This window comes from Ammospiza nelsoni, chromosome 17 (assembly GCF_027579445.1).
Source record: "Ammospiza nelsoni isolate bAmmNel1 chromosome 17, bAmmNel1.pri, whole genome shotgun sequence".
NCBI lineage: Eukaryota > Metazoa > Chordata > Aves > Passeriformes > Passerellidae > Ammospiza > Ammospiza nelsoni.
The window spans coordinates 3,474,784-3,486,898 of NC_080649.1; the positions used below are offsets into that span (position 1 = coordinate 3,474,784).

The 12,115-nt window shown below is 43.8% G+C and overlaps 1 protein-coding gene across 1 annotated transcript in view; it reads right to left on the bottom strand.

Moving 5' to 3' along the window:
• Nucleotides 1-518: 518 nt before the first annotated feature.
• The window catches only part of FOXK1 (forkhead box K1), a 55,232-nt gene continuing 43,635 nt past the window's right edge, over nucleotides 519-12,115 (bottom strand). The window contains exons 8-9 of the mRNA XM_059484228.1: nucleotides 10,572-10,796; nucleotides 519-8,342 (exon numbers count right to left, since the gene is read on the bottom strand). Of these exons, the coding sequence (XP_059340211.1) occupies nucleotides 8,119-8,342; nucleotides 10,572-10,796 (449 nt within the window). The 3' untranslated portion in view covers nucleotides 519-8,118. The remainder of the gene's footprint in view (nucleotides 8,343-10,571; nucleotides 10,797-12,115) is intronic.

The window sequence follows — 12,115 nt, forward strand, 5'->3', positions numbered from 1 at the left end:
ACACCAGGAACTGAAATGCAAGCATGGCTTTAGTTTCCCCTTTCCATCACCTTCTTATTTTATAAAATAAGTGCCAAACAGAGGTGAAAGGGGTAAGGCCGGCCCAGATCTCTGTAGCAAACCCTTCTGTGAAGCCACTGAGGTATTTCAGATTCTCCTCTCAGCCCTCCCCAGGGACTTGGGGGGAATGAGCATCTGCAGAACAGGGGGAAGAGTTGGATTTTTCTGAATTTGTTTTTTATTAGAGCAATTATTCAGGGTTGGATGTGAATTTCCAGCTTTACCATCCGTTGCTCACTCACAGCTTTTGATTTATGCCTAAACAGCTTTTAACAGTCCTTTGGATAACAGTCCTTTGGATAGCTACAGACTCTCAAAATGCTCTTTTTGGCTACGTGGAGGTTGGCTGGCAGGCTGGGCAAGGCCAGCCCCCTCAGCACAAACAGCATGTCCAGAACCCAACACAACACATGGTCTTGTAAGATTTTCATGTTTTAAAGCCATTTTCTGTATCACTATATTTGACTGAGTTTGGTTTTGCTTTTTGTTTTTTTTTTCTTTTTTTTGTTTTTTTTTTTTTCTTTTTTTTTTACATTCTGTTTTCTATTAAAGCAAAAAGATCTTACAAACAATACTCTGGTTCCCTCTACTTCAAGCCCATTTGAGGGAGAAAAAAAAAGAAAAAAAGAGAGATTAAGCAAGTTTAGGTTTACAGTAATTCAATTGCTACAGAGCCAACTTAGCAGCCTGCCCACCTCCCCAGAGCAGCATATAAATCAGCAGAACATCAGGATGTTCTGCACCAGACTTTTAGCAGCAAGACAGTGAAACAGAAGGAATTCTCACTTTTTCTGCTCCATTTAAATCTCATTTTTCTTCAGCTAGCAGACATTTCTCCTCACCGTTGCCCTTAGCTTTAAGGAAGGCTCTGTCTCAGACTGCTTTGGGTGGAAGTGAGGTGGGGTAGAACAGGACAGAGAGGTCCAGATCACAGCATAACCTGGCAGCAGACACAACCAAATATTGGGGAAGTCTGGGCTTCACAGGGGCTGTTTTCTGCTGGATGAGGAGGAAAACTGCTTCCTTTTACTGCTCCTATCACCAGCCCTGTCCTCCCTGAAGAACTGAAGCCCCATCACCAGGCAGGGATTGCTGAGGTGAAGCTTTCACTCAGATCCTCACAGAGAATTTCTGGAAGAGCAATTTGGATTAGGAAGTCAAATATCACTTGCTTTTATTCTCAAAAGATCCAAGTGGTTCAAAATACACCCTTCTGTGAATTTAGTGATCCCTGTGGAATTAAATCACAACTGAACTTTGGCCAGTTCAGTAAAATTTACTCCCTGTGAATGGAAACATTAGAAAAACTCTTCTGTGCTTGTTTTTAAGGGGATATAGACACACCTCACCCCAAAAAGAGACAAAAGTGTGACAGAAGGAAAATAATCTCACCACAGAGGAAAAGAAACAATTTCCTAGTGCCCCAGTGTTAGCTTAGCCACCTGACAGAGAGGAATTCCTCAGCCTTGCAGCACCCTCGTGGGCCCCCCATCAATCTCCTCTGTTAGAAATCAGGTCCCATTACTGACAGAGCAGAATCTGTAAAGAACTCCCTGATACTGCATCCAGAGAGAACTGCAGACAAGAAAGGATTCCAGCTTTCATTAGTGCCATTTGGGAGGGGTTTCTTGCCAGAAGAGCAGCGTGGGCTGGGGTTGCTGCAAGCAGGACAAAGGCAGAAGCAGGGATCCTGCACAAGGAAGATGCAAGTACCAAGCTGCCTCTTCTGCTCTGTGAGAGGAATGAAAGCAATCACTGAAGTAAAGCTGCTTCCACTGGCTGCTCACATTCATTACAAAAATAGGTTTATCATTCTTTCAGAGTCAGTGCCTGGTGCAGGAATTACCAACACACTGTATTAAAAGTCTGTGTAAGTACCATTCAAGAGAAAGAAATAGTCATGGACCATTTATATATCTATATTGACACACACGCTCACACACTCACACATTAATAAATATAAATTTTATGTTTACACAGATCTAATTTAATATTCTCTGAAAAAAAATATTTAAAGGGTTTCTTCCTTAGCTGCCACCCATGAATTGTCAATGGTTTTTTTTCTGTCTTGAGGGCAAAGGGGTAGATTTGGCACAACTACCCTCATGCTCTGAAACTTAAAGTGACACATAAGGAGAGGACCAACCATACATTCTGAAAGGTTTTAATTCAGTGTTGGTAAATTGAAAAGGTATTAAAAGAATTTTCCAAACATATAAATACAAACGTCACAAATTGATTCAAAATTTGGAATTTAAATATAGTGCTCCAAGAAAACCAAGTATTTTTCAAAATGTCTTGCTCAGGCCAAAGTAAAATGCTCCCTGGTGTACTGCTGCCTCATGAAACACACCTAAAACAGAGAAAGCCCACAGAATTCCCATTGCTGGTTATGGCATGGGAATCCACCCAAAATGCATGCACAAACATGTGCACTGACCTGCAAACAGCAGAGAGAGGTGCTGAGCTAACACATCCCAGGCCAAGACTGCCTGGCAGCCCAGAGAGAGATTCCCCAGCCACATTTTGATCAGATCAACATGCAAGAAGGCATCACTCCAGCAGCCCCATGACCTTGTAGTGTACCTGTTCTCTGCAGCACAGCTGGCTCCTGTGGAAGCTACACTTTCCAGCAGTAGTGTAATGCTATAGTAGCAGCAGCTTGGGCATCATTTTTCACCCAGAAGGACACAAAAAGTTCTACAACAGATTGTTTACTCGTGTAACTGCAACCTAACATGAGAATCCTAGCCAGATGCAGACCTTCAAGCAATGGAATTAAATTAGGAGTTGGATTAAAGGACTGTGGAGTTGACAGATGTAACTACAAATAGAGGGAGAAAACTGATGAAGAGCAGAAACAGGAGCTGCCCAAGAGACTGGCTGGCAAGAGAAGACAGATCATTTGCTGCAGGATGGCATCTGCAAACTCAAAAACTCAGTGTGCAGCAAGGGCAAAATTATGAAGCAAATCCTGTTCCTTTAGAGGTTCATTCTTAATGCCCTAGTCCAATACTTATTAGCAGCAGGACTTAAAAAAAAAACCTCAAAGATTTTGCAGCAGGTAGAAACTCAAGGCAATTTCCACACTGGATTGAAACTGTCACTTGATAAGATTAAGCACAGGTATCTTTAAAAGTGATCAGGATCCTTCAGTGCTGCTTCCTGCTCAAAAAGACCCAAACTAGGACTGTTCCTTGGAAGAGAGGGACAACATGGTTGCATCTGCACAAATGCAATCCAGTTCACTCTGTGATTTGTTCCTTACACTTGTATTGCAGCAAGAGACCAAACAGGTACTGGGCTATACTGGCAGAAGTGGAGCTACCAGGCCAAGGGAAGGGATTCCTCTTCCAACCCATCCAGCATTCACAGATCGTGTCTGCAGCACTGTCTCTGCCTTTGGGCTCCCCAGCATAATTCCACCTGATGGACAAAAAGAGACCAAGACAACCAGGCTGGTTCAGCCTTAGGAGAAGGAAGCAAACTGGGAAAATCTCACTGGAATCTTCAAGTTCCTATTTGCAACATGCAGAGGAGGCAGAGCTGGGTTCTCCTCAGAGGCAAGGAACAAATGCAGCTGCATGGGAAACTCTTCTTATGTTGCTGAGAAGTTTTCACCTTGTGTGGTGAGAATGGATTCTCTAAGGAGAGGTACAGAACTACCACTAGGTGAAATCCAAGATCCCCAAATCCAGGGAAACACTCCTCTTTCACCCTACATTTTGACATTCACTTACACACTAGCATGCACCAGTGATACCAAACAAACACCCCCTTGCTGACACAGGTGAAAAGCTCCAACACCAACAGAACATCCCCAGCAGGCAGGGAGAAGTGTTCCACACCACACTGCAAGGAGTTCAGGTCAGATGCTACCACTTGCTTAGATACAGCTCCCTAGCCTTCTGTGCTCCAAATTTGATTCCACTACTGAAAAAGGATATAAAAAAAGTAGAAATTAACTCTGAATGACAATTCTAAGTCAGTACACAAGACCAAACATGCAAGATCAAGTTTACTCCCCCTAAAATCTGATGCTAGACCATGACATTGATGGCAGAAGCACTGTAAGAACTTGAGCTGTTATTTCTTTCCTTACAAAGCTTTAAGATGTCTCTGAAAACACTCTCCTGAATAAGCTCTGCCCAACAGTAACATGTCTAGAACAGCATGAAAATTCATACAGGGTGACCAAATTGACCTTTCTCAACCTGTTCTGCAGCTCCAAGTATTCCACAGGTATTTTCATCCTTGAGTCCTCAGGCAGAGCTTAATGCAAGGTGCTGCTCCTGTCAGTGGATAAAAATGACTGGATATGCTACAGGGGACAGTGTTAATGGTATGGGGGAGGGAGGAATATGAGAAGGAAAAAGAGTTGAAAAGAATATATGAGCTAATCATGAACTTCAATTTTGTGCTCAGCACTGTGCTATCACTAAATCAGATTAAATTGATCTTTCTCTAAAAAGCTTTCTGTATCATAAGAGCCAAGGTCAAGACAAACAACATGGAATTCCAGTGGAATAGAACAAAGAACAACTGCATTCAACTCTTGCAAACTGGGACAAAGAAAGTTGCTATGAACTAACTGTGATCAAAGTAAAATTAATCAATGTCATTGCCTAAGGTGAAAAAAAAAATCAATAGGGAATGGTGGAAAGTGAATTCACACATGAAGAACTTGCCTTTACAGTTTTCCCAGGTCCAAGTTATTGCAGTTTAAATATTCAATATGCCTTGACCTTCATTACACAGAGAGCAGAAAATGCAGTGAAGTCTCCACCTTCACTTCCCCTCAAACCTTGAGTTAATGTAATCAAAGATGAGATGCAACTTTTTAGACAATAAAAACAAGTCAGATTATAAATTTAAAATAATCTGAGTACTGCATATAACCATTAAGGTAAACATTTTCTTCCTAGTTGAAGACTTAATTCTACCACCACACCTCTGCAGCCTGGAGAATCAGGACTGGTATGTAGAAAGAATGGTGCTGTCATCCAGACTGATCAGTGCTGAAAGAATTCATCTGGAGGCCTGAAAGAAGATGTCTTCATCTCATGTGTTCTGGATGAGGACCACACTTTTCCACAGCTCTCAACACGATTTAGCAAGAAAAGATATTTTACCTGGTACCAGGCAATGTTTAGCCAAACCTACAAAAAATCTGCAAGTAGCAGGACTGCTTCCTACAGCAGCAGAGGGATGCAACAGACTGATAAAGCAAAAACCCCCTGACAGGGTGAACTGACAAGCTCCAGACATCTCAAGCAGAAAAGGTGAACAGAACAAAGATATTTGCTCATCCTCAACTCCCATTTGAACCAGCAGGTATTGTGAGCCACAAAAAGAAGAGACAGAAAGTGTTATTCTGTTCTAAATACTCAGGAGGCAGATCTACACATGCAACCTGAGGATGGACTTTCAAGAGGTATCTACAAAGCAGCAGCTTTATGGTGGATGAAAACATTGTCACTCAGCTGATGTCCTTCTATAGTGCTGGATTAGTTTACAGAAGTTCAGGGCTTAATTATTTACTCTTCAAGAGAAAAGCATCAGCAAAGAAAAATCCACAGAATCTTGGCAGCTCCATATCCTGAACAGTTTCCTGTTGGTTTTTCATCTAGCTCTGACTCACCCAACATTCTGGAAACCCAAGGAGTCCTGTGCTTCCCGAGCCCCGTGGCTGTGTCACAGGCGTGCCTGTACCTCAACCAGCAGTCACCCGAAAGTAGTGATTCATCACAGACACCGTGCTGCACTCTCACTTGTGCCTTCTGCCTACAAGTTCATTTTATTGACTCCTGGCTTTGAAAAGGCTACAGAAAACAGAGCTAATCTCTGTGCTTTTCCGCTGCACCACACCTCACCTTCCTAGCGGGAGAAGGGACAGCTGGAGGCCAGCCTGCTTCAATTACTTTGTGGTCTCTAACAATCCTCCTTCACAAAACCATTTCAAAGTACTAAAATCCCATCTAATAACTTGTCACTAAGGGCACACACCTGAATTCTGAAAGCCCAGCTGAGATAAATGATCTGTCATGAATATTTTATGTGCCTCTCTCCGCAGAAAGTAACCGCAAATCATGAGAGCAAGAAATTCTTTCCTTCTTTCAGCAATATTTCTCACAAAATAATGGACTTGAGAATTAAACATGTCTGGATTTTATTCAAGTGGTGGGACTTGGTTATTGAATAGGATTTGGCAAAGACAAAGGAAACCTAGAAGGGAACAAGTGATGCCAGCTGTTACCTTGTGGATTTTCTCCCCAGATTCCAGCAGGCACCAAAGGGCTGTGCCTTGCCCCTAATCCCCATGGATATGCTGACAGTATCATTTACTGCACACTGGGGAGGGCTTTTTGCAATGTTTCTGCAGTGGAGTTTGCCTGTCTGCCTATTCACAGGACAGCAAATCAGTACAGATGGGGGATAACCCACCAGAGGCACAGCCCACCACTCTTAAGTCTCTCTTGCCATTACCAAAGCTTTAACATTTGCTAAATTAAAAAATCTCTGCTGTGCTGCCAGAAGACATGTTAGCCAAGGGGACTGCAAAGGGTGTGAAGCCAAAGGGGTTTGCTGGAGGCTACAGGCAGGGGTGGATTTCTTTGCCAGGCATAAGATGTCAGAAGTTCTATGCGAGGACCTGGAACACAGTTTGAGTAAAGGCCTCCTCCTACTGGCCAACCCAAATGCTCCTCAAGGCAGGAGAGATGGGAGAGGGAGCCAAGCAATGAAAGCAAACCTCCAAATCAGTTCTGGTAAAACTGTTTGAAGAGCTCCAGTGAGCTTTGCCACATGGAAAATAAAAGAGAAGTCTTTTGCCTTGGTCTGCTACACCCTGCCAGAATTTGAATGAACCACGGTATGACCTTTGCTGCCTCTCATCCAAGCCCTAAACTTCCCTCTCCAAAGAGTAACAGAAATTTTGCTGTTAGCCATGAAAGAGGGTCAGCTCTGACCTCCTGACCAGGGTCCATCAAGCTAAGGACCACACCACCACCCAGAGGTGAAGGTGACAGCTTTAGTGCAGAATATCAACAAGTATTTTCTCAAGTTCACAAAGACAGTGGCCATGCCTTCACCTGCAGTGCTAATTTCAACAAAAGCTGGTGCTTCACACAAGCTGTGATCAATCAAATGCACACAGAGCCTCCTGGAGACACCCTTCCCCATGGGATCCTCAGGCATCAAGATACTTTGGCTGTTGTCCAGAGCAAGTGATGAATAATGGTAAGAAATTATTTGTAAAGATACAAACCCCTTTGTTTTTAACATCTTTACAGGAACCAAGTTAATACAGTTCCTCTGTCATCCTATTCTGCCTCAGAGGGAACGGAAAGAAATTTAACCTGGAAATCCAGGTGGCTGAGCCCAGTAACTCTTCCTCCTGAATGCCCACATAAATAAACATTTATATTCAGAATTTTCTATTTTAAAAAACCAGAATCATTTGCCTTTTTTTTTTTTTAAGCTTGGTACCATGTTTCTTTAATGTTGTTGTGAGATACTGCACCCATCTTTCAGCATTTGATTGCCTTAGGTGACCTTTTAAAATGGTCCTATGGTTCAAAGCTCTCAGAAGCGTGGTATTAAGGCATAGAACGTGAGGAGTTTTCTTTCCAGGGAGCAGACTGTATTTGTATTACATTCCTTTAGATTCTGAACTGCAAATCCCATCCCCGTGGAGCCAAAAGGGGAAAAGATAGTTAAAAATATCCCAGCAGTCATACAATCAGTTGTCTGTATTTTTTTTTGAATCTTAAAAAAAAAAAAAAAGAAAAGAAAAAAAAAGGAAAAAAATCCCATAAGTAGAGACAGAACAGAGTTCCAGATATGGGTTCTTGGGAGGGATTTTCCATTCTTTTTGGCACCTTGTGATTATAACAGCTGTTGTCCTCCCATTGAAATAAAATCTGCCTTTAAAAAGAGCTCTTTATCAGCTGTGTTTTGAGCTGTTACAGTTGTGGTTGGTTTCCTGTGAAAGCTGCTTTAGGGCTCCTGCCCTCCCATGCCCACCCCGCCATCGCTCCAGCTCCTCCCACCGCTTCTTCATTCACTGGTTGCCTGTCCCTGTGGCACTGTGGGTGTGATGACAGCAGCCTGGGCTGGCCCTGCTGCACTGGGCTCCTCCAGCCGTGCTCTCTTCACCTCGGGCTCGCTGTTGGAGGCTGCTGCTGCCGTCTCTTCGGTCCCTGCCTCGCACACCCGGCTCACCACAACAGGGGTGGACGAGCTGGCCTGGGCTGCAAGGAGCTGCAGAGGGTTTGTGAGAGCTGGCAAGGAAGATAAGAAAGAGAAGCACAATTAGTGGGGTGAAGCAGAACAAGTGTTTGCTACTCCAGGCAACGCAAGAAAAGAAAATCCCACTGTTCAATCCAACAGCTGGCACAGGGTCAAGTGTTGCTTCCCAGGGCATTTTGAAAGCCTGGCTTGCCTTGTCATTCCCTCTCCCTCCACAACTTCAGCTTCTCAAGTTTACCAAACCAGCAAAACTCCTCTCACAGGAGAACTTCCGGCTTCTCCTGCACTATCAAACAAAGCATTGCTAGCTAAGTATTCAGGGGAGGATCAAGCTCTAGCTAAAATTACAGCACATCTCTTTGAGAGGTAGTTCTGATTGTAAGTGGCCAGAGAATTTCTCATGAACTCCAACATCCATGTGCTGGGCTTTGTATTTGGAGGTTTAGAGGCTCTCTTGAGCCCTGCTCACACAGGAAGAACAAACCAGGCTGTTGGGAAATAGAATCCAAATATTGAGTGTACTGACGTCCCACTTGTAAAAGGGGCAGGAAAAAGCTTACCCTGGACAACCACATGTGTTCCCATCAGAACTGGGATCAGAACAAAGGAATTTCTGGCTTCCAATCTTCTATTGCATTACTGACACAAGGTCTCACCCTCCCATTAATAAAAGTGGTAAGAAAAAACATTATTTAAGTAGCAACCCTCTGTAAAAATGTCTACAATTCCTAGTTCCAGACAGAGAATGTGCTTACACACTGACTTTGGCACACACCACTGCTTGGAAAACAAAACACATGCAGTTTTTGGACTCTGCATCAATCAGAGAGGAAGCCAAAGGGGACTCAGGAAACAGCACATCCTCTGCCCTCCAGACTCATTTGCAAAGGATGGAATGACTGAACATCAGTGCTGTGTTCACTGCTAAATGCATGAAAAAGGAGCCCTAGGATAAATAAACAAAGCCAACAGAACAAAGGCCCTCAAAGTCCAATAACTTCTACCAAGGCATGAGAAGAAAGCTGTTGACTATCAAGAGGATGAAGGGATAAAATAGGGTATAGATGAGGGCAGTCAGCAATTACAGCTTAGTGACTTAGAGAACCTAAATCATGCAATTGAAGAGAACTTAGTACAGATGAGAGTCAAGAGACTCAGGCTTTGTTTTGTGAACTAGAAAATTTACTGCCACTTACAAAGAAACTCAGATGCAACTGGAATACTTCCCATTTGGTGAGAGATAAAAAGTCTGGTGAGATTAAAATATTTTAACATAAAAATGTTAAATAAAAAACCGTCTGATTCTATATTAGACAAATGCTAATGCTGGTTAGCAGAAGCTTGACCTATCTGATCTATTAATATAGTCTAATAATTGGAGAAAAACCTTATCACTGTATTTTTTTCATAGTTCCAATGAGATTCTTGCAATTGAAGAGCATGCCAGGTGATAACTGTGAAGAGATATGGCAAAAAAATCTGTAGAAACATTTCTACTTTCATGAAAGGCCTCCAAAGCCCAGCAGTGCCCTTCATTTCAAACTCCCAAAAGCACCACCCTGAGGCAACAGAAGTGCTTGGCCTCTCAGAGAAAAAAGCCATAAGAAACCTGGATATTCCCATCCCAACTGAATAAAATCTGAGGTGCTGAGCAAGCAAGAGGAGGCTGCCAAGACATGGCTTGTATGGAATTTCAAAAAGCCATGCTTGACAAATGACTAGAACACATCCTGTGTATACAAAAATCCTACATTCATTCACCTGGTGAAACAGATTTTGTTTCTCTCAAGCTTTAAGACTGTAATATGGGAAAGTATGTTATTTTCTTTTTACTTTACCGAGTCATGTTTCACAAGATCTAAAGAGCACCATGGAAATTTTATTATTTGGCACGCTGCAAGCAAAGGCTGTTGGTCAGAAGAAAATAAATGAAAACAGGCTCTCCACAAGAATCACTAACACTTTCAACAAGTAACCCCAAGAGGTGGAGACTCTCAGTACTAATAACTGCATAGCCAAGGGCAAAGGAAGGACAGTGTGCAGGGCTTTTCCCCCAGGAAAGGCAGCAGAGTTGGACAGAAAGGAAGGGAACCTCCCACTGATTTACAGCTCTAGAAATGGAAAAATTGCAGTATCTTTGAGCTGGACACATGGAATAACTTGACACACAGAAACAAGAGGAGAAAACCTTGCAGCTTCACAGCCTGGCTGGGGCAGGCAGGGAGCAGGGGCAGGCAGGGGCTGGCTGGGAGCAGACCCACCGTAGGCGCTGCCGGCGATGCTGTTGGTGGGCACGGCGTGTTTGCCGTTCTGGGTCACAGCTCTCACTGGGAGCTGGTGCTGCCCCAGGGCCACGGGGGCTGCCTGCTGCAGGATGGTGACAGTCTGACCAGGGACACCCTGGGCCATCTGGCTGGCCACTGTCTGGATGACACGGCTGGCCGTGGGGATGGTGGCAAACGCGATCGTCGGCTTCTCATCCATGCCTGCGGGAGGGCAGAAAGAACAAGGATCAGTCACTGCCCTGGCTTAGAGGCAGGTTTTATTCTCATTAACCCAGGGATTAATGAGAATTAATTAGCAGGGATACACACCCCAGGATTACAATACCTCAGGCACCACAAAAGGTCAGGGATGGGTATTTGGAAACATTAAAATATTCTCTATTGTACATTTACTCCATCAATATTAAAAACGTTTTTCCTACAGCATAAGCCACAAGAAAAATTGAAAAAAATCAAACCCATCAATTTGACCTTTTGCCCTAAAAAGGCATCACCTCCCTTATTGGCACATCACAGCTGTGATATGGACAGCAAGCACTGCAAATCTCATAGCTTACTTTGCAATTTCAAACAAACCGGCCTGACTTTCAATACCACACAGCAGGAGAAGGCATTAAGATCTTAAACAATGCCTGGAGCCAAAAGTCTGCAGCAGCTTGCTGTCAGGGCTGCATGGAGGCTGATTTACAAGGAGGTCTTCCCACAATTGCCAGCTTTTGCTGTGGAAGTACAGAGAAAAAACAGGATGGAGAAAAAATAAAAAGGAGAGCAGAGTTTCTGGACAGAGGTAACTGCTTGAGAGCACTAAAGCACTTTTCTCACTTCCCAGTATAAGTAAGGGGTCAATTCAGCAGGTATGCCACAGACACAGGACAGCATCCTGCCAGGCAGCAGGAAAGGAGAGGAACCACTCTTCCAGGGGCTCTGTGGGTCTCAAAGGAGAGAGGGCAGGAAGCACAATCTCATTAGCCCTGTAGGAAAAGAAGGCCTCTCCCATTTGAACATTTGCACACAACAAGAGGAGTTGGATGCGACATCAGCACTGAGGTGAAACCTGCAGGCAAGCTGATGGCAATGGGGAGAGAAAAGGCAAGGAAAGTAAGGAGCTCAGGAAGGAAAATGCAGCAAAGAGGGAAAGGAGAGACAAGAAAAGGATACAAGTGAGACAAGCAGGGAAAGAACAGGCAACAGCAAGAACCAGGGGATGAAAGAAGGGAGCAGGTGACAGGCAGCTGCAACTTAGTGCTTCAGGAACATGCATGGGATCCAGACAGGAATTTCTACAGAATGCAAGTGAAACTCAAGCAAGACAACCAGTGCTGAACTAAAAATGCCAGAGGTCCTGCAAGAGGGGAAGCTCTTTGTCATTTTTGCCTTCCCTTAGAGAGAAGGACCATTGTCCCTCTGCCCACATAAAAGCAGTCACAGAAACCAGCCTTACTGCTGCTACAACAGACACTGACCTTGTAGCACTAAGACCTTCTGAAATGGGGAGCAGACAAGGTGTTGTCTAGATCACA